Genomic DNA, 22336 nt, shown 5'->3' with positions numbered 1-22336 from the left:
CACAACTTCTTTATCCATTCATCTGTCAATGGACATCTAGGTTGCTTCCGTGTGCTAGCTATTGTAAACAGTGCTTAAATGAACAATAGGATACATGTGTCTTTTTCAATTTTGGTTTCCTCAGGGTACATGCCTGGGAGTGGGATTGCTGGGTCATATGGTGGTTTTGTTCCTAGTTTTTTTTAAAGGAATCTCCATGCTGTCTTCCATAGTGGCTGTATCAATTTACGTTCCCACCAAGAGTGCAAGAGCATTCCATTTTCTCCACACCTTCTCCAGCATTTATTGTTTGTAGACTTTTTGATGATGGCCATTCTGACCGGTGTGAGGTGATAGCTCACTGTGGTTTTGATTTGCATTTCTCTAATAATGAGTGATGTTGAGCATCTTTCATGTGTTTGTTAGCCGCCTGTATGTCTTCTTTGGAGAAATGTCTATTTAGGTCTTTTTCCCACTTTTTGATTGAGCTGTTTGTTTTTTCTGGCATTGAGTTGTATGAACTGCTTGTATATTTTGGAAATTAATCCTTTGTCAGTTGTTTCATTTGCTATTATTTTCTCCCATTCTAAGGGTTGTCTTTTCACCTTGCTTACAGTTTCCTTTACTATGCAAAAGCTTTTAACTTTCATCAGGCCCCACTTGTTTAATTTTGGTTTTATTTCTGTTACTCTAGGAAGTGGGTCACAGAGAATCTTGCTTTGATTTATGTCATCGAGGGTTCTGCCTGTTTTCCTCTAAGAGTTTTATAGCTTCTGGTCTTATATTTAGGCCTTTAATCCATTTTGAGTTTATCTTTCTGTATGGTGTTAGGAAGTGTTCTAATTCCATTCTTTTACACATAGCTGTAGTTTTCCCAGCACCATTTATTGAAGAGACTGTCTCTGCCCCACTGTATATTCTTGGATCCTTTGTCAAAAATAAGGTACCCATATGTGCATGGGTTTATTTCTGAGCTTTCTATCTTGTTCCATTGGTCAATATTTCTGTTTTTGTGCCAGTACCATACTGTCTTGATGACCATAGCTTTGTAGTATAATCTGAAGTCAGGGAGGTTGATTCCTCCAGCTCCATTCTTCTTTCTCAAGACTGCTTTGGCTATTTGGGGTCTTTTGTGTTTCCATATGAATTATGAAATTTTTTGTTCTAGTTCTGTGAAAAATGCCATTGGTAATTTTATAGGGATCACATTGAATCTGTAGATTGCATTTGGTAGTATAGTCATTTTCACAATATTGATTTTCCTACCCAGGAACATGGAATATCTCTCCATCTGTTTATGTCATCTTTGATTTCTTTCATTAGTGTCTTATAATTTTCTGTGTACAGTTCTTTTGTCTCATTAGGCAAGTGTGTTCCTAGATATTTAATTCTTTTTGTTGCAGTGGTGAATGGGATTGATTCCTTAATTTCTCTTTCTGATTTTTCATTGTTAGTATATAGAAATGCAAGTGATTCCTGTGTATTGATTTTGTATCCTGCAACTTTGCTAAATTCACTAATTAGCTCTAGTAATTTTCTGATATTATCTTTAGGGTTTTCTATGTTCAGTATCATGTCATCTGCAAACAGTGAGAGTTTTACTTCTTCTTTTCCAATTTGGATTCCTTTTATTTCTTTTTCTTCTCTGATTGCTGTTCCTAGGACTTCCAGAACTATGTTGAATAATAGTGGTGAAAGTGGACACCCTTGTCTTGTTCCTGATCTTAGGGAAAATGCTTTCAGTTTTCACCATTGAGAATAATGTTTGTTGTGGGCTTAGCATATAAGGCCTTTACTATGTTGAGGTAGGTTCCTTCTATGCCCGTTTTTTGAAGAGTTTTAATCATAAATGGGTGCTGAATTTTGTCAAAGGATTTTTCTGCATCAAATTGAGATTATCATATGGTTTTTATCTTTCAATTTGTTAATATAGTATATCACATTGATTGATTTGCATATATTGAAAAATCCTTGCATTCCTGGAATAAACCCAACTTGATCATGGTATATGAGCTTTTTGATGTGTTGCTGAATCCTGTTTGCTAAAATTTTGTTGAAGATTTTTGCATCAATCTTCATCAGTAATATTGGCCTGTAGTTTTCTTTTTTGTATGTTGTCTTCATCTGATCTTGGTATCAGGGTGATGGTGGCCTTGTAGAATGAGTTTGGAATTGTCCCTTCCTCTACAATTGCGCTCATCTCACACACTAGTAAAGTAACGCTCAAAATTCTCCAAGCCAGACTTTAGCAATACATGAACTGTGAAATTCCAGATGTTCAAACTGGTTTTAGAAAAGGCAGAGGAACCAGACATCAAATTGCCAACATCCACTGGATCATCAAAAAAGTGAGAGAGTTCCAGAAAAACATCTATTTCTGCTTTATTGACTATGCCAAAACCTTGACTGTGTAGATCACAATAAACTATGGAAAATTCTGAAAAAGATGGGAATATCAGACCACCTGACCTGCCTCTTGAGAAACCTATATGCAGGTCAGGAAGCAACAGTTAGAACTGGACATGGAACAACAGACTGGTTCCAAATAGGAAAAGGAGTAGGTCAAGGCTGTATATTGTCATCCTGGTTATTTAATTGATATGCAGAGTACATTATGAGAAAAGCGGGACTGGAAGAAACACAAGCTGGAATCAAGATTGCTGGGAGAAGTGTCAATAACCTCAGATATGCAGATGACACCACCCTTATGGCAGAAAGTGAAGAGGAGCTAAAGAGCCTCTTGATGAAAGTGAAAGAGGAGAGTGAAAAAGTTGGCTTAAAGTTCAACATTCAGAAAACGAAGATCATGGCATCCAGTCCCATCACTTCATGGCAAATAGATGGGGAAACAGTGGAAACAGTAGCTGACTTTATTTTGGGGGCTCCAAAATCACTGCAGATGATGACTGTAGCCATGAAATTAAAAGATGCTTACTGCTTGGAAGGAAAGTTATGACCAACCTAGACAGCATATTAAAAAGCAGAGACATTACTTTTTCAACAGAGTTCCATCTAGTCAAAGCTATGGTTTTTCCAGTGGTCATGTATGGATGTGAGAGTTGGACTATAAAGAAAGCTGAGCACTGAATAATTGATGCCTTTGAACTGTGGTGTTGGAGAAAACTCTTGAGAATCCCTTGGACTTCAAGGAGATCCAACCAGTCCATCCTAAAGGAGATCAGTCCTGAGTGTTCTTTGGAAGGACTGATGTTGAAGCTGAAACTCCAATACTTTGGCCACCTGATGGGAAGAACTGACTCATTGGGAAAGCCCCTGATGCTGGGAAAGATTGAGGGCAGGAGAAGGGGACGACAGAGGATGAGATGGTTGGATGGTATCACCAACTCAATGGACATGAGTTTGGATGAACTGCAGGAGTTGGTGACGGACAGGGAAGCCTGGCCTGCTGCAATTCATGGGGTCACAAAGAGTTGGACACAACTGAGTGACTGAACTGAACTGAAGGGTTAGTTCTCTGGTTGGCTAGGGTCTTGGAGTCAGTGCTCCCACTCTGAAGACTCAGGGCTTGATCTCTCTCCAAAGACCAGTCTAGGTCCAATCTACCAACAGGAATTTCACCCAAAATGAAAGGGCCTTTCCTTGAGTTCCAAAAGCCAGTGCATAAGAACACAACAAAGATCTCTGACTCAGCAAAACCTCGGTATCGCCTACCACATGGACAGACCTTGGATTGCAACAGGTGACTAGAGGGTCTGTCTTTAGCAGTTCTTTTTCATCTTTTTGACTGTTTCTTTTGTTGTATAGAAGCTTTTTAGTTTGATGTGGTCCCTTGTATTGATTTTTGCTTTTGTTGCTTATAGTTTTGGTGTCATATCTAAAAAAATCACTGCCAAGACCAATGTGAAGGAGTTTTATGTTTATCAGGTCTTATGTTAATCCATTTTGAGTTAATTTGTGTGTGTGGTGTAAGATAGGGGTCCAGTTTCATTGTTCTGTGTGTGATTATCCAATTTTCCAAAACCATTTGTTGAAGAGACTATCCTTTTCTCATTGAGTGTTCCTGGTTCCCTTATAAAATATTAACTGACTATAAATACAGAGATTTATTTCTGGGCTCTCTATTCTGTTTTATCGGTTGTGTGTCTACTTTAATGCCTATATCATACTGTTTTAATAACTATAGCTTGGTAGCATAGTTTGAAATCAGGATGTATGATGCCTTCAGCATTGTTTTTCTTTTTGATAATTACCTTGGCTATATGGTGTCTTTTGTAATTCCTTAGAAATTTTAGGGTTTTTTTTTTTCCTGTGAAAAATGCCATTGGAATTTTTATACAGATTACATTGGATCTATAGATGACGGGGTAGTATAAACAGTTTAATAATATTAATTCTTCTGATCCATGTACATGGCGATATCTTCATTTGTTTTTGTCTTCAATTTCTTTTATCAAAGTATTGTAGTTTTCATTGTACAGATCTTTCACCTCTTCAGTTAAATCTATTCTTAAGTATTTTATTGCTGGTGATGCTGTTGTGAATGTGATATTTTTATTTATTTTTTGGATATTTTGTCATTACTGTACAGAAAACACCACTGATTTCTGTATTTTTGTTTTATATCATGAAAATTTACTGAATTTGTTGATTAATTCTGATAGATTGTTGGTTGAGTCTAGGGTTTTCTATATATGAGATCATATCACCCACAAATAATGACAATTTCAGTGCTTTCTTTCTGATTTGGCTATCTTTTATTTCTTTTTCTTGGCTAATTGCTTTAGCTAGGCCTTCCAGTACTATGTTGAAGTAGTACTTCAGAGTGCTGAGAGTGGGCACCCTTGCCTTGCTTTTATCTTACAGGAAAACTTTCCATTTTTCACCATTGAATTTGCTGTGGGTTTGTTGTATATGGCCTTTATTATGTTGACAGGTGTTCCTTCTATACTGAATTTGTTGAGGGTTTTTAATCATGAAAGTATGACTACAACCTCCATCTCAAATGTCTCTGGGACAATTTGGGAGACCAAAAAAAAAAAAAACTAAGAGACCCCTGTGAATAAAGAATGTTATTATAGTTTCTGTTCTGCTAAACGTATTTAATATGACATCATGTGCATTGATATGATACCGGGATAGACAGATAAGAAATATACGTCTTTATAATGCTAAAGTTGTCCTTTCCTCCTTTGTTCTTCAAAGGCAGCCCTGGAAGCATTAGATGAACTGGACCTGTTTGGTGTGAAAGGTGGGCCTCAGTCAGTTATCCATGTCCTAGCTGATGAAGTACAACACTGCCAGGTAAGAGGATAATGGACCATATTATAGAAAAATATATTTTTACTCAGACTCAAATTTAGCATGAGCTTTAGAATAAGGAGAACTGAATGAGAATACATAATATGATTTATTATCATGTGCCAAAAATGTCTTATTAAGCATCCTATAGAGATAAACCTGATGTGGCATGAGCTATAGCAGAGATCATAGTCCTGTTCTCTCACCCAACATTATAAAGGGATCCCTCACAGTGTATGAAATTATCCTCTATTGTATCTCCTTTTCTAAATATACCAAGAGAACAAGAGGTGATAGATTTTGAGTGTTCTTCTTGATAGTGGTTCTGAATTTCTCTTGTTCCCATTGGCATTAGGGTTAGATGTTTGGAAATTAGATTGTTTACATGGTAAATGCATATCTTCAGTTTTGTTTACGATTACTTCATATATTGAAAGATAAAGGTTCTTGTCATTGACAGTATGGCTATTCCCATCTTCTTCAAACCCTGACTGGACCCCCATGGTGTTCTAGTGAATATAATCTTACTTTCTAATTTTAAAAATGCAAAATTTTCAAATGAGAAGATAAATTTTGGGGATATAGGAGCTAAGCTCTCTATATTCTGCTTCCCAGTAGCTATATTTATGCTTAAATAGTTGTTAATGGAGCAGCAGGATTATGGGTAGAAAAATGATGGTTAGAATATTCTTTATCCATTGGCAGCTACTTAAAAATCAAGATTAGGAAACACTGAGAGAATGATTAAGACAGGAATGATTTATAGAAGTAGCTAGTCTTCTAAGCTCTCACTATTGAATCATTTTTAGATTTTCATTTAAATTATTTTCTTCAACATAAATCTTTTGAAATTAAAGCTATTAGTTTTATAATCCCAGGCCACTTACTAATGCGCTACATTTGACTTCCTTTCTTTCCTTTCTTTCAGTCTATCCTTAATTCAATACTCCCCCGGGCTTCAACATCTAAAGAAGTTGATGCTAGTTTACTTTCAGTTATTTCCTTCCCAGCCTTTGCAGTAGAGGATAACCAGTTGGTGGAGCTCACAAAACAGGAAATCATCACCAAGCTTCAAGTATGTCCATATGTGCCTTTCTTTTCTTTAAGGCTCTAATTTTAAGGCAAAATTAGTATCTTTGTGGGCCTTGAATGTGGCCTGTGTCAGTGATTTAACCAAGCAATCAGAGTTAACATCACCAGTAATAAGTAATAGTAATATCATGTATATGCCGTGATACAGTGCACTGAGAAGTGCCTAGCACCTCTGTGATATCCTTCCCAAGAATGCAGTACCTCAAGTCAAATTCAGGGACATGCTACAAAATAACTGGCAGATGCTCTTCAAGAACACTGAGATGATGAAAAACAAGGAAAGACTGAAGAATGGTCACAAATTAGAAGAGACTAAGGAAACATGACAGCTAAATGCAGTGGGACCCTAAACTGGATACTGGAACAGAAAAAAAGCCTTAATGAAAAGTCTGGTGAAATCCAAATAAGTTATGTACTTTGGTTAGTAGTGTTGTACCAAGGTTAGTTTTTTAGTCTTGGTGAATGTCCTATGGGCTTCCCAGATGACTCAGTGGGAAAGAATATGCCTGCCAATGCAGGAGATGCAGGTTTAATTCCTGGGTCAGGAAGATCCCCTGGAGAAGCAAATGGCAACCCACTCCAGTATTCTTGCCTGGGAAATCCCATGGACAGAGGAGCCTGTTGGGCCACAAAAGAGTGGGACATGACTTGGCGACTAAACAACAGAAACATCAAAATGTTCTGTGGTTATATAAGATATTAACATTAGGGGACCATGGTTGAAGGAAATATGGGGACTCTGTACTGTTTTTGGAACTCTTCTGTAAGTCTCAAATGATCTCAAAAAATTTTTAAATGTGTTTCCTTTAAAAACAAAAAAACTGCGGTCTTGTAAGAACTGTGTGAGCAGAACCACATAGGTTCGTAATTGGGCTGTCATAGACTTATCCAATGGTAGAAAGCCATGGAGAAGATAAAATAAGAACTTTGCTTTGGGGAAGAGCCTATAACTTAGCCCTCACTTGAAATCACATTGCTGAAATTGGTTTCTGTTTCTGGACTGATATCAGAGTTTTTTAAAATTGTTTTTTAGGTATAATTTCTATGTGGTTGAAAGGTTGGCACATGTAGCTGTTGTAGAGGATGCATTTCTGATTCATTATATTGCTGTACCAATGTACGTGCTTCTTACTTGTTTCCTCTGCATTTCCAGGGTCGTTATGGTTGTTGTCGCTTTCTACGAGATGGATATAAAACTCCTAAAGAGGTAGGTTTGTTTTCCCCCAAATGAGTCCAAGATAGAATGGTCACTACTAACTGCAGCTTCATTCAGAGAAAATATGTATCTCATCAATATTACTTCAAATAATTACTAAACAGGGTAACAATGACTGATGCTTGCTGCCTTTTGGGGAATTAGTTGCCAGGTTTTCTCTGTGAGCTGTTCCATATTAAATAAAATAGAGGAAAGTGTACATCCTTCCACCTCTTGTTTAGTTTCAGGAGAGAGCTACTGATGGATGCTTAAATCACTGGATGAAAATTTTAGCAGAAACAGAATATTTACATAGCCTCAAAGTATTCCTCCTGAAATATTCAATAATTACAAAGGAAAACTCTTTGTCAGTAGATCCTTTTGGATCCCTTCCACCTTTTGCAGTTGATTAATTCTAAACAGTACTTGATCTTGAAAAGTTAACTTTCTTTTGTTCCACTTGTCAAAAATTTTCCTTGGAAATATCAATGAAGAAAATTAAGTATTATTAAAAAGAGAATGAGTGATTGTTAATTACTTTCATTGGCAATGTAGCTCAGGTCAGCTGGTTGAGAGCCATTATAATTTTTTAAATTACTGAGCTCAAATTCTTCTGGCTTACTTCCTCTCTTCCACGTTATACTTTAGGCCTTTTGACTTCTGCCCCTACTAATCTATTAAAATTGTACTCTGAAAAATCATCATAATCTCCTGAGTAACCAATCTAGTAGCATTTTCTCAGTCCTTACTCTCTTTTTTTAGATGAATTTAATTTTATTCAAATCATAATCCAAATTACAATGGATGATAGATAGTTTTATATAGTTTTATGGACTATAACTAGATTTTACTGATTTCACTATAGACATGAAAAAAACACAATAAAAATAGGTTTGATGTTACCTACCACTACATTTTCTTGAAATTATTTTCCTATTTTAATTTCCCCAACTCAGTGCCACCCTAATTTTTCTCCTCTTTCTGTTCTCCTTCACCAAACTGAGGATTTAGTGAGTTTCTGTTCTTGGGCTGCTTATTCATTGCATATAGGTACTGCAGCTATAACTTGTGTTTCATGAGTCACATCTTCAAGGATGATTCCCAACTTGCTGTCCTTCTAAACATTTTTATTTGTATGTTCTGCTACTAACTCAAAGTTAACAAGTACAAAACCAGACTCAAGTTTATTACAAATTAGTCTCACTTCCTCATATTTCTGCCTGTAGTATCATTTTTATCCTAGTTCTACTAGTTAGAACCATATGACAAAGTGTTAGTCACTCAGTCATGTCCAACTCTTTGTGACCCCATGAACTGTTGGCCGCCACGCTCTTCTGTCCATGGAATTCTCCAAGCAAGAATGCTGGATTGGGTAGCCATTTCCTTTTCCAGGAGATCTTCCCAACCCAGGGATTGAAGCCAGGTCTCTTGCATTGCAGACGGACTCTACTGTCTGAGCCACCAGTATTTGCTAAAGAAGGAGAGTGTGTATGTGAGCTGCCTTCTCTGAAACAAACTATTAGTGATGAAAGACTGTGTTGTAATACCTCTGAACTAAAGATATAGTCTGATCTTGGAGTAATAAGACAGACTTTGTTTCTTGTCTTTACTAGGATCCCAATCGTCTGTACTATGAACCAGCTGAGCTGAAGTTATTTGAAAACATTGAGTGTGAATGGCCGTTGTTCTGGACATACTTTATCCTTGATGGGGTCTTTAGTGGCAATGCAGAACAGGTAATGCGCTGGGGAAAGGGCTTTTCAGCAGATTGTTATTACGTCTTCCTCTTTCAGTTAATGACTGTGCTGACCTTATGCCCAAATGGAAGTCTTCCTAATAGGGAGGACACACAGTTGTCTTCACAGGGGTCCCTGACCTCCAGGATCCAATGCCTGATGAGCCAAGGTAAAGCTGATGTAATAATACTAGAAATAAAGTATGCAACAAATGTAATGCACTTGAATCATCCCGAAACCACCACATGCCCCTAGGTCTGTGGAAAAATTCTTTTCCACAAAACTGGTCCCTGGTTCCAAAAAGGTTAAGTACCACTTTCCTAGAGACTAGTAGTTGAGGGTACTATGTTAGAGAATAGAACTGAAACATGTACATTACCATATGTAAAACAGATGAACAGTGCAAGTTTGATGCATGAAGCAGGGCACCAAAAACCAGTGCTCTGGGACAACCCAGAGGGACAGAGCAGGAAGGGAGGTGAAAGGGGAGTTCAGGATGGGGGGAACATAAATATCTGTGGCAAATTCACATTGATGTATGGCAAAAACCATCATAATATTGTAAAGTAATTATCCTCCAATTAAATTAAGTAATCGAAAAAAGTGAAATTTTGACTACATTCCTCCCCCAACAAAAAGAGTTAAAAGACCTAGAAAAACACTGCTATATTTTAAAATGGATAACCAAGGTCCTACTGTATAGCACAGGGAAATCTGCTCAATGTTATGTGGAAGCCTGGATGGGAGATAGTTTGGGGAAGAATGGGTACATGTATATGTATGGCTGAGTCCTTTCACTGTTCACCTGAAATATCACAATATTGTTAACCAGCTGTATACCCCAATACAAAATAGTGTTTAAAAACAAGAGTTAGAAGACCTAGATATTGCTATGACTCAGACTTGACTTTTAGTAAATATAGAAAGCAGAATAGCAAGCCTTGTCTATTTGCCTTAGTCATCAGAAATACTTGAATTTACCTCCTGACTTTATATGTCTTTTTAAAAAACAAATCTTGGAAATGATGTTCTGACTTAAGCAAACAAAACAAAACAGCAACCCAGTTATACCCTGTCCTCACCCCCCAAAACACAGTCATCATTGCTTTTTTTAGCTACACAAATAAAGAAGTTCAGAAACCATTGTTAGAAAACAGTGAGACCAGACAATTTAATCAAGTAACCTTAATGTCAGGCATTCTGCAAATTGGCTGTTTTCTAAACTTGGATGTAAAAACAACACATTTGGAATTCATTTTACTCAGTTACATAAAATACAGCTTTGTGTAATTTGAATGTTTTGGCCAATAGTAGTCTGCAACTACCAATGTGAGTTTAAATAATAGAGTTACACCAAAGTTTCAGGGGCACAAAGGGTTATTTCTCTAAGCTTTAGTAAATTATAGAGTATATTTTTTTGAGCAAGAAAAACAATAATAGAAATACCTGCCTTATCTTGACCACCCTATTTTGATTCTACCATTTTTTTCAGTCCTTTTCAAATTCTACAAAATAACTTATCAAAAACTGTACTTGCTCAAAGAAAGATTTATTTGTTAAATGTGCCAACTGAGTATAAACACATTTAGGTTTTTTAAACTCTTGGGAGGAAGAAAAAACAATGTATATACCTTAATTAGAAATAGGTTATTGCTAAAAAATAATAAGCATCATCTGAGCCTTCTATAGGTCATAATCTTTTGCTTTTACATGCTTTGAGATACTGTGAGAATCCCAAAAAATATGACACACAGACACAAAATGAGCAAATGCTGTTGAAAAAATGGTGCCAGTAGACTTGAGCAATGCAGGGTTGCTACAAACCTTCAGTTTGTAAAAACAAACACAACAAAAAAACGCAGTATCTGTGAAGCATAATAAAGTATAATAAAACAAGATATGTCTGTACATATGATGAGAATAATTTTTCTCTCTTCATTGAAGAACTGTACAGCACTAAAATTCTTTGAATTCCACAGATGAAAACGTGATAAGTGCAAGGTACAGTCAGTTTGGCTATAATGAGACACATATGTAACCTAAAAATTACCATGCTCTGCATATTCAAGAAGTAAAAACTATAGGGTTTGTGGGAAAATGTGGTCTGGGAACAACACTTAAAAAGTTTCTCAGAAATATATACAAAATGATAGGAACCTAATAAAAACAGTACCACAAATAGACATTAGTGGCTTTAAAGCATTCATTCATTCCTATTTCAAAAATTATATTCTGAGAAAACTATTTTGCAAATAGCATACATTTACATACAATTCTGCTCATCACTATTACATTCATACAAATTAAGTCTGGTGATAATTTAAATGTTCAACAAGAAGGAAATGTTAAGTTAGAGATCATGCATATAAAATATTATGCTACTATTAAAATATTTATTAAATTTAATATTATTATTAAAATTTTGGATTAACTTGTTTCATATTTCAAATATAATTTTTAGTGTTTGGTTTTCTCATAATTGAAAAAGCAGTACCACAGCTTTATACATGTTAAATGTTTAAGAAATACATAAATACCACAAAGATATAGCCCTTGTACTTGAAAAACAGCTGAAGTTTGCTTGTGAGTATGTGCACCTCACAGGGCTCCCACGCTTGCTACTCCATGTGCCAGAGGAAGAGAAGAAAAGAGAGAGAGCGTGAAAGTGAAAGTCACACAGTTGTGTCTGACTCTGCCACCCCATGGACTATACTCCAGGCCAGAATACTGGAGTGGGTAGCCTTTCCCTTCTCCAGGGGATCTTCCCAACCCAGGGATCAAACCCAGGTCTCCTGCATTGCAGGCAGATTCTTTACCAGCTGAGCCACAAGGGAAGCCCAAGAACACTGGAGTTGGTAGCCTATTCCTTTTCCAGGGCATCTTCCCAACCCAGGAATCGAACCAGGGTCTCCTGCATTGCAGGCGGATTCTTTACCAACTGAGCCATAGGTCAAGAGATAGTTTAAGAGGGGAAAAAAAGAATATTAAGCAGAGAAGAAGAATAAAAATAAGCCGAGGAGGGAACAGACGGGGAAATTAAGTAGAAGGAAAGGCATAGAGCCATGTAGCCAAAGTGACCATAAGCGCAGCTGGAGAGTTGTAGAAGGAGAGTTACTTAAAATTGGATGGAAAGTTATAACACCACATGTGGATTGTGTTTCACGGTTCTCCTGAGGTGTGTATATGTGTGTGTGTGTTGTGTATTCTTACAAGACTCCTTTCAGCTGAGTGCATTCTCAGGTTGAAATTGTGCATAAGCAGATATGAAATTTATGTTATGCTCAAATCGTTCACTAATATATCAAATGCATTGGAACACATTTGTGCTTTCAAAACAACTATTACAGCAGAACTGACTGTATATTTTTTCCACCATAAATTATAGTGGGTTTTTTTACTTTTTATGTATTACTAATCTACAGCAAATTGTTAAGCAAAAAATGTAAACTTGATCATAATAGAAACTTAATTTAGCAGAAACAAAACAGTTTTAAAAGCAATTACATGTACAGTCAATAAGCTGTACTTAGGTTAGTACATAGTGGATAAAAGTAGACCCATGGAGGCAGGTTGACTTGGACTCAAATCTGGACTCAAACTTGCACTGGCTGTGTCATCTTCCACAAGCTCATAACTTCCTTGAGCCTTAATTTCCCTGTAAATAGGCTTTAATTACACATACCTGGATGGTTATTAAATCCATTAACATATGCAAAACTCCTAGCATAATATCTGACCTCTAATAAGCATTTAGTAAATGCTACTTCCCTTTCTTCTCCCTTTCTCTGGGTGAATACATTCCTTTACAATAGAATCTTCTTTGGCTACAACCCTCTTCTAGCTCCCCAAAGGTAATTCTCTATAAACTTTGTTCTTTTCTTTTATCTACAGGTTCAAGAATACAGAGAGGCTCTTGAAGCAGTCCTCATCAAGGGCAAAAATGGAGTCCCACTTCTGCCAGAGTTGTACAGTGTTCCTCCTGACAAGGTGAGCTGGACAGTGCCCTAATATGGAGCTGGGGGAAGAGAAGCAGTACCTCAAAAGGACTGCCTTGTCTGACTCAAATGAATTTTAATCTTTTGATTTTAATGTTCTAGAGTCTGTCTTTAGGTATAGGACAATAAAAATATTATTTTATTCCTTTGAAAATAAAGTTTTAAAGCAGGCCTGTTTATGGTACCGTTGCTGAGTGAGATGAGGGCAAGACCAAACCTTTCAATGGTAGTTTCATGGATGTATATTTATCCTCAAACTCATCAAGATGCATATGCTAAATACATATGGCCTTTTTATATGTCAGCTATATCTCAGTTTTTTAAATAAATTATTCAGAGATTATTTTTTTAATCAAACTTTAAAGTTGAGAATGGCATGGAGATCAGTAGGCTGAACTAGAGTGAAGTTCTGTGTAAACGCTCAGTATTTTATATTTTCTGCTGTGATATAGTCATCTGTGATTAATAGAGTAGATCAGGCTTGGAAAATGAAGTATGTCTCCATTTTCTCAAAATGCCAGTTGTGATTACCATTGTTCCTTGTCTCCCATTGCAGAACATTAGCTGGGGGAGAGATGCAGTCTTCCATGCTAGTGGGGTTGAATGGACTAAGCTCCTAGAAACATCAGCAGCATCACCTGAGAGCTTGTTATAAATGCAGATTTCAGGCCTTCCCCCACATCTACTCAGTCAGAATCTGCCTTTGGACCAGACCTCAGGTGGTGCATACAGTTAGAGAAGTACTGTCCTAGACTGCTATCATAGTGCTTGACTTTGTAGTGTATTGCATATGTGACTGTTTTATAGAATATGAATCACAGTCTAGACTCGCCCTTTTTGTTGTCTAGTATCTTAAACCTTCTTTTGCGTTATCTTGTTATCTTTTGTAATTTAGGTTGATGAAGAATATAAAAATCCTCACACTGTGGACCGAGTCCCCATGGGCAAACTGCCTCATATGTGGGGACAGTCTCTATACATTTTAGGAAGCTTGATGGCAGAGGTAAGGGGAAACTTCAAGGCTCTTCTACTTTTCTGCTTCAGTCACCATAACAAACAGATTTGTCAGGAACTCATTAGTGAGTGCAAGTTTCCCTGGTGGCTCAGTCATAAGAATCTGCCTGCCAGTGCAGGAGACTGAGGTTCAATTCCTGGGTCAGGAAGGTTCCCTGGAGAAGGAAATGCAACCCACTCCAGTATTCTTGCCTGGGAAAAGCCATGGACAGAGGAGCCTGGCAGGCTACAATCCATGGGTTGCAAAAGAGTCAGACACGCCTCAGCGACTAAACAACAACAATATTTGTGAATAACCTTTTGTGTTCTGCCTTAATTACAAAATTTCCTCCACTTCCAGAGTGGGAACATGGCCAATCCTTGGCAAAAATCTTTCCCCCTAAAAAAAAAAATCTTTCCCCCTGGTAACCATGTCCCTTATGCTTGCCCAGGGCTTCCTACCCTGGTACTGTACTTGAAGTTGCTCTGAGATCAGGCTGGAAATGCCCCGTGGTGCCTTGTCTGGTGACTGTGAACGTAATTGTTCTTGGATAGTAATGATTTATCCCTGGTGGCTCAGATGGTAAAGAATCTGCCTGCGATACAAGAGACCCGGATTCAGTTCCTGGGTTACAAAGATCCCCTGGAGAAGGGAATGGCTGCCCACTCGAGTATTCTTGCCTGGAGAATTTCATGGACAGAGAAGCCTGGTGGGCTATAGTCCATGGGGTCACAAAAAGTCAGACACAACTGCGTGACTAACACTTTCACTTTTTTTCTGTAATGACTTAATGGAGTTAAGTGCTAACTTTTCCAAGCAACATGTTTCATTCTTTAATTGAATAAACTGATGAGAAAATTTTAGGTACCATGACAAGTGTTTATGAGCATCATAGTGTTTTGTTTGTTTGTTGATAAGGGGCCCTTTATAAGTTCTTTACATTAAACTCTGCTGATACAGTTCTTAACGAAGCACTTAGGAATTTCTTACTTTATGTTCAGCTTATTTGTGATATTTTGAGCCATAAGAAGCTTTCCCTTTCTCAGAGTCTTCCAGAATTGTTGACAAATCTACTTCCCCATTAAAGGTTATCATATAAGCTATAACCCAGGCATTATAGGATTCACTGCAGTTCAGTCGCCCAGTCATGTCCAACTCTCTGCAACCCCATGAATCGCAGCACGCCAGGCCTCCCTGTCCATCACCAACTCCCAGAGCTCACTCAGACTCACGTCCATCGAGTCAGTGATGCCATCCAGCCATCTCATCCTCTGTCGTCCCCTTCTCCTCCTGCCCCCAATCCCTCCCAGCATCAGAGTCTTTTCCAATGAGTCAACTCTTCACATGAGGTGGCCAAAGTACTGGAGTTTCAGCTTTAGCATCATTCCTTCCAAAAAAATCCCAGGGTTGATCTTCAGAATGGCCTGGTTGGATCTCCTTGCAGTCCAAGGGACTCTCGAGAGTCTTCTCCAACACCACAGTTCAAAAGCATGAATTCTTTGGTGCTCAGCCTTCTTCACAGTCCAGCTCTCACAACCATACATGACCACAGGAAAAACCATAGCCTTGACTAGACGGACCTTAGTTGGCAAAGTAATGTCTCTGCTTTTGAATATGCTATCTAGGTTGGTCATAACTTTTCTTCCAAGGAGTAAGCATCTTTTAATTTCATGGCTGCAGTCACCATCTGCAGTGATTTTGGAGCCCCAAAAAATAAAGTCTGACACTGTTTACACTGTTTCCCCATCTATTTCCCATGAAGTGATGGGACTGGATGCCATATCTTTGTTTTCTGAATGTTGAGCCTTAAGCCAACTTTTTCACTCTCCTCTTTCACTTTCATCAAGAGGCTTTTTAGTTCCTCTTCACTTTCTGCCATAAGGGTGGTGTCATCTGCATATCTGAGGTTATTGATATTTCTCCTGGCAATCTTGATTCCAGCTTGTGTTTCTTCCAGTCCAGCATTTCTCATGATGTCTCGGCATAGAAGTTAAATAAGCAGTTTGACAATATACAGCCTTGACGTCCTCCTTTTCCCATTTGGAACCAGTCTGTTCTTCCATGTCCAGTTCTAACTGTTGCTTCCTGACCTGCATACAGATTTCTCTAGAGGCTGATCAGGTGGTCTGGTATTCCCATCTCTTTCAGAATCTTCCACAGTTTATCGTGATCCACACAGTCAAAGGCTTTGGCATAGTCAATAAAGCAGAAATAGATGTTTTTCTGGAACTCTCTTGCTTTTTCCATGATCCAGCGGATGTTGTCAATTTGATCTCTGGTTCCTCTGCCTTTTCTAAAACCAGCTTGAACATCAGGAAGTTCACAGTTCATGTATTGCTGAAGCGTGGCTTGGAGAATTTTGAGCATTACTTTACTAGGATGTGGGATGAGTGCAATTGTGCAGTAGTTTAAGCATTCTTTGGCCTTGCCTTTCTTTGGGATTGGAATGAAAATTGACCTTTTCCAGTCCTGTGGCCACTGCTGAGTTTTCCAAATTTGCTGGCATATTGAGTGCAGCACTTTCACAGCATCATCTTTCAGGATTTGAAATAGCTCCACTGGAATTCCATCACCTCCACTAGCTTTGTTCGTAGTGATGCTTTCTAAGGCCCACTTGACTTTACATCCAGGATGTCTGGCTCTAGATGAGTGATCACACCATCGTGATTATCTGGGTCATGAAGATCTTTTTTGTACAGTTCTTCTGTGTATTCTTGCCACCTCTTCTTATAACCCTATAATCCTAGAGCAGGGATCCTGTACCTCCAAGATCTAATGCCTGATGATCTGAGGTGAAACTGATGTAATACCAATAGAAATAAGTGAAAGTAAAAGTTGTGTCTGACTCTTTGCAACCCCATGGACTATATAGTCAATGGAATTCTCCAGGACAGAATACTGGAGTGGGTAGCCTTTCCCTTCTCCAGGGGAATCTTCCCAACCCAGGGATCAAACCGAGGTTTCCCACATTGCAGGCAGATTCTTAACAAGCTGAGCCACAAGGGAAGCCCCAATAAATGTAATGCGTTTGAGTCATCCTAAAACCATGCCCCTCACCCTAGTCTGTAGAAAAACTGTCTTCCATGAAACCAGTCCCTGGTACCAAAAAGGTTGGGGACCACTCTCCTAGAGGATCTAGGGTGGGACTTAGCTTTCCTTTCTGAGCCAGACTCTTTGACTTATTTATAAGTAACTTGTGTATTTTCTACAGCTGTTTTTGTTTTGTTTGTCCCAGGTTTGAGGTATAATTGACATAGATCACTATGAGTTTCAGGTGTACAGCATAAAGGTTTATCTTTGGTTGACATTATTATAAATGTAGCAATAATGGGCAGAATGATTTGTTTAAAATCTTTACTTGGTGACTTTCTCATTCAATTAGAATAAATTAAATGCTATTAAAAATGAGGAGATAAATGATATTCTTAAGGGCTAAGTGGATGAGTTCATCCTATTTCATCAAAGACAGACTCAGGTCAAGTCAAAAGATATCTGCTGAAAAGAAAGCATAGAGTGCATATGAGTAAATGTGAAAGCAACAGGACTGATGACTGAAATTATTGATTATAAGCATTGTGGTCTGATTGTATAATCATGTGCATGCAGAGAAAATGAAGTTATAACTAGAAAACTTTCTGTTTATCTTTTATACCCCATCTATTTCCAAAAAAGAATTTGTGGCAGCCACTAGAAATTAACTCCAGACAAATTTAATTTGGATGTGAATTCAGGAGTTTAAACACTTTCATACAGTAAAGGTATTTGCTTTCTTTCCGTACTTGCCTCTCACATGTTATGGTACGCATTTCTGCCACTGGTATGTTATTTCTCCTCCAATATTAGCTTTCTTTGGAGATATAATAATCTGTCTTTTTTATGGATTTTCTTTAGGGATTTTTAGCTCCTGGAGAAATTGATCCCCTAAATCGTAGGTTTTCTACTGTACCAAAGCCAGATGTTGTGGTTCAAGGTATGTATTCTTATTCCCAACATCTAAAAACTTTATATTAAAAGGTCTGATTTGGGCCAGTAAGTGATGACTTTATTCTTTATGAAGTATTTTGTTAGGCTTAAAAATGTATGTTATAAACTTGGTTCTGCTATTAATCTTACTTATGAGCAAATGTTTAACCACTCTTAACCACTTCTTATTTCTGGAAACTCATTTCTTTTCACCATGATATATTATAGCCTCCTGATTATCTCTGTTTTTGTTCTGAGTATTCCTTCTATGCTTTTTCTGCTAATATTTCTTTCTTCTCATATCCTCCTAATGGTTGTATACTTAGTCTTGTACACTTGTTATTTCTGTATTTATACCCTGCATGTGTTCACTAGGGCTGCCTCCTTCATAATAAATTTCTTTCATGGCTCCAACTATTACTTCTTTAGAGAATGTTCAAAACCTTTTTTTTTTTTTCTCCTAGAAATTAACTTAAATTTTGAGGTTATCTGCTTTATGCAAAACACTGGGCTAAGTTCTATAAACATGTTAAGAATTCTAGCCCTAATATATATAAAGGATCTTTGTAGCTTATGCTTTAAATGCAAAACTGACCTTTTTTGTCTCCTTTCCACCCTTTTACCTCTCCCAACTCTCTCAATGATATCACTATTATACTAGTCTCCTAGAGTAGAAAACTCCAGGTGACTTTTGACTCCCCTAAAACGCTATCCAATATGATACTAGTTCTTCCTGTGAAGGGTTTCCCAGGTGGCTCTGTGGTAAAGAATCCGCCAGCTAATGTAGGAGACACGGGTTTAATCCCTGGGTCGGGAAGATCGCCTGGAGGAGGAAATGGCAACCCACCCCAGTATTCTTGCCTGGGAAATCCCATGGACAGAGGAGCCTTGTGGACTACAGGCCATGCAGTCGCAAAGAGTCAGACACGACTGAAGTCATTTAGCACAGCACAGCAGCACAGCCTCCTGTGAAGCTCCTCCAATATGTCTCCATTTCAATCCCAACCTCCGTTGGAACTGATTCTATATAGAAAAATAATCCTTTGTATTTTCTAAACCTTCTTATACTTGACATCCTATGTGGTCATAAAGATAGTCTTTTTTATCAACATATATGCATACTTCATTTTATTGTGCTTCACTTTATTGTTCTTTGCAGATTCTGTGTTTTTTGTTGTTTTTTTTTTTACAAATTGAAGGTCTCTGGCAACCTTATGTCAAGCAAGTCTATTGGTACCATTTTTCCAAGAGCCTTTGCTCTCTTCATGTGTCTGTCACATTTTATAATTCTAGCAAAACTTCAAGCTTTTCGTTATTACTGTATTTGTTATAGCAATCTGGGATCAGTGATCTTTGATGTTACTACTATGACTTGTTGAAGGCTCAGATGATGGTTAGCATTTTTAATAATAATAAAGTATTTTTAACTGAGGCATTCACATTGTGTTTTTAGATACAATACTGTTGCACACAATAAATTAAAGCATAGTGTAAATGTAACTCTTTTTTAATTTTATTTATTTTTTAATTGAGGTATAGTTAATTTGCAATGTTATGTTAGTTTCAAATGTACACCAAAGTGATTCAGTCGTATATATGTGTGTATATATATATATACACACACACATACAGGTATATTCTTTTTCAGGTTCTTTTCCATTATAGGTTGCTATAAGATATTGAGTGTAGTTCCCTTGTTTACCTATTTCATATATAGTAATGTGTATATATTGATCTCATACTCCTAATAGTTTATCCCCCCCCTCTACCCTGTCATCCCTTTTGGTAACCATAAGTGTGTTTTGTATAAGCATAACTTTTACATATAGACTAGGAAGCTAAAAATTTGTGTGACTTGCTTTATCATGATATTCACTTTATTTCAGTGGTCTGGAACCAAACCTGCGATATCTCTGAGGTATTTAGTACATAACGAACATTATATAAAAGACCATTACTCTCCTTCCATGAGAAAACTTGCTCCCCTTTGAAGCTTGTGCCATCTGGCTATATTAGTCTCCTGGTTACTCTTGTTCATTCATTCGAGACTTTGAGACTTGGCTTAAAGCCTCCTCTTCTTCCTCAGTTCCTGCCATAGTGATAGATTTCAACATCAGAGTAAGTGCCATCTAATATTTTAGCCTCAGAATTCTTGGATATCCATAACCCTAGTGACCTTTCCTTCTACCACTACTCTACTCACTTTGAGGACCAAACATTAGAATTATTTTACCTCAGATATTCCAGTGCCAAAAGTCCCCATCTCCAGTCATAATTACATACTGTTTCAGTTTTCTCTCCCCGCCCCATCCCCCAGTTACACTTTTGTCTATTTTCTCCTAGTCTGTCCTTCCCTGGCTTCCCTGTTGGCTCAGTGGTAAAGAATCCGCCTGCCAATGCAGAAGGCACAGGTTCAATCCCTGGGTCACGAAGATTCCTTGGAGAAGGAAATGGCAACTGACTCCAGTATTCTTGCCTGGGAAATACTACGGACAGTGGAGCGTGATGGGCTACAGTCCATGGGTCACAAAAGAGTTGGACACAACTTAGCAACTGAGCAATGACAATATCCTTCCTTACCTTTCAGTTGGTCATCTAAATATCTTAATCACCAGTGCACCATACTTCTGCTACACCCACACAGGAAAATCATAGCTCCAGATCACCTTTCTTATTTTCTGATCCTATACCTGCCTTGCTAAAATTTTCTAGGAAAAAAAAAAATCAAACAAGTGAGCATAGCAGTAGTGCTGTAAATCCACAGTTTCCAACTCAACTAGGCCCACACTGCTTCCTGTTAGTCCTTGTTCTTATTATTAGTCAGCATTTTCATTTTTCTCAACAACCCTACTGCTTATTTTCAGCCTCATTTTTGGCCTGCTATTTCATGCTGGATAATCTTAATGTTCTGATCTTTGTCAATTTCCCAAACCCCAACTACATTCTTATTTATATCTTCAACCCATTTTTACCTCTTTTTCTTTAGTCTCAGAGCAGTTGCTTTTTCTCCTCTTCAGCACCAACTCTCCCTTCTGATGGTTGATCCTATCCTTTTCCCCACCCTTCCTAGAAACCTGCTCTTTCCTGTCATCTTTAAACTCTTCTCTGTTGGTTCTGATTTTTAGTAAATTGACATCTTCATCATCCTCTAGTTATCCTACTCTTCCTTTCTTATCCAAACTTCCACTTATTTATATTCCATTCATTCTGATGTCCTTTACAACTAGCTTATTATTCCTTTGAAAGTGCTTTTGCTTAAGTTATTGCCAAACTCAGTAAATATTTTTCAATCCACTTCTTAGTGGGTCTTTCTGTTTTACTTATTGTTTGTTCCTGAAACTCTTAACTCCTGTGTCTTCTGTGAATACATTTTTAGATCTCCTTCAACCTAAATTTTATTATTTCTCTTTCTGAGCTTTCTCTTCTGTTTGCCTCTTAACTGTTGGTGTTCCTGGGAGTTTTGTCCATAGGCCACTGCTCTTCTTACTCAGAATATTTGTTACTGTATCTCAGCCACCTCTCATTGCTAACCTTTTCCCTTTTCCTGCCTCCTCACTTCTCCCCTCTCAGTAGATGACCTCACCTCCTATACCATAGAGGAAATATAAGCTATAAGACAAGAACCCCTTACTCCCACCCCCAGGTTTTTCTTCACCTGCCCATTTCTTATAGGTTAAAATTTCTGAAGGTTATATTCTAGGTCCTTTTTTCTTATTTTCTATACATTCTCCTTGACCCATCTCATCTCTTTCTATGCTAATGACTTCTGCACTTTAAATTCAGAATGTTTAAAAGTAATCAGTTGTACCCTCCTAGTTCTACATCACTCATGCCTGCTTTTCTCCCTATTTGCCTATGTCAGTAAATGGTACACTTTTCTCACAGTTACACAAATAACATTCTCAATATCTCCCCCTCTCTCATCTCCTACATTCAGTCAGTTAACAAGTTCTGATTTCTTTACCCTCTAAATAATTCAGAAATCCATCAAGTTTATCTAGTACCAATGTCATGATCCTAATCTAAGTAATCAGCATCTCTTTCTTGCGTTACTTTTTAAGTGCTCTCCTCGTCTTCAGTGTAGGTCAACTATAGTATATCGGTTTATTCTTTCAGCAACTCA

At 37.7% G+C, this 22336-nt stretch overlaps 1 protein-coding gene across 6 annotated transcripts in view; it reads left to right on the top strand.

The window, feature by feature from the left end:
• PHKA1 (phosphorylase kinase regulatory subunit alpha 1) overlaps window positions 1-22336 on the top strand; it is a 171525-nt gene that overhangs the window by 30626 nt on the left and 118563 nt on the right. For all 6 annotated transcript variants that reach the window (XM_070291836.1, XM_070291835.1, XM_070291834.1 and 3 more), the window contains exons 7-13: window positions 5143-5241; window positions 6167-6313; window positions 7484-7537; window positions 9139-9261; window positions 13153-13248; window positions 14152-14259; window positions 18142-18220. In XM_070291836.1, the coding sequence (XP_070147937.1) occupies window positions 5143-5241; window positions 6167-6313; window positions 7484-7537; window positions 9139-9261; window positions 13153-13248; window positions 14152-14259; window positions 18142-18220 (706 nt within the window). The remainder of the gene's footprint in view (window positions 1-5142; window positions 5242-6166; window positions 6314-7483; window positions 7538-9138; window positions 9262-13152; window positions 13249-14151; window positions 14260-18141; window positions 18221-22336) is intronic.

Source organism: Ovis canadensis, chromosome X (assembly GCF_042477335.2).
Source record: "Ovis canadensis isolate MfBH-ARS-UI-01 breed Bighorn chromosome X, ARS-UI_OviCan_v2, whole genome shotgun sequence".
Classification (NCBI taxonomy): domain Eukaryota; kingdom Metazoa; phylum Chordata; class Mammalia; order Artiodactyla; family Bovidae; genus Ovis; species Ovis canadensis.
The sequence above is the reverse complement of the archived record's forward strand: the minus strand, read 5'-3'. Positions and strand labels throughout refer to the sequence as shown.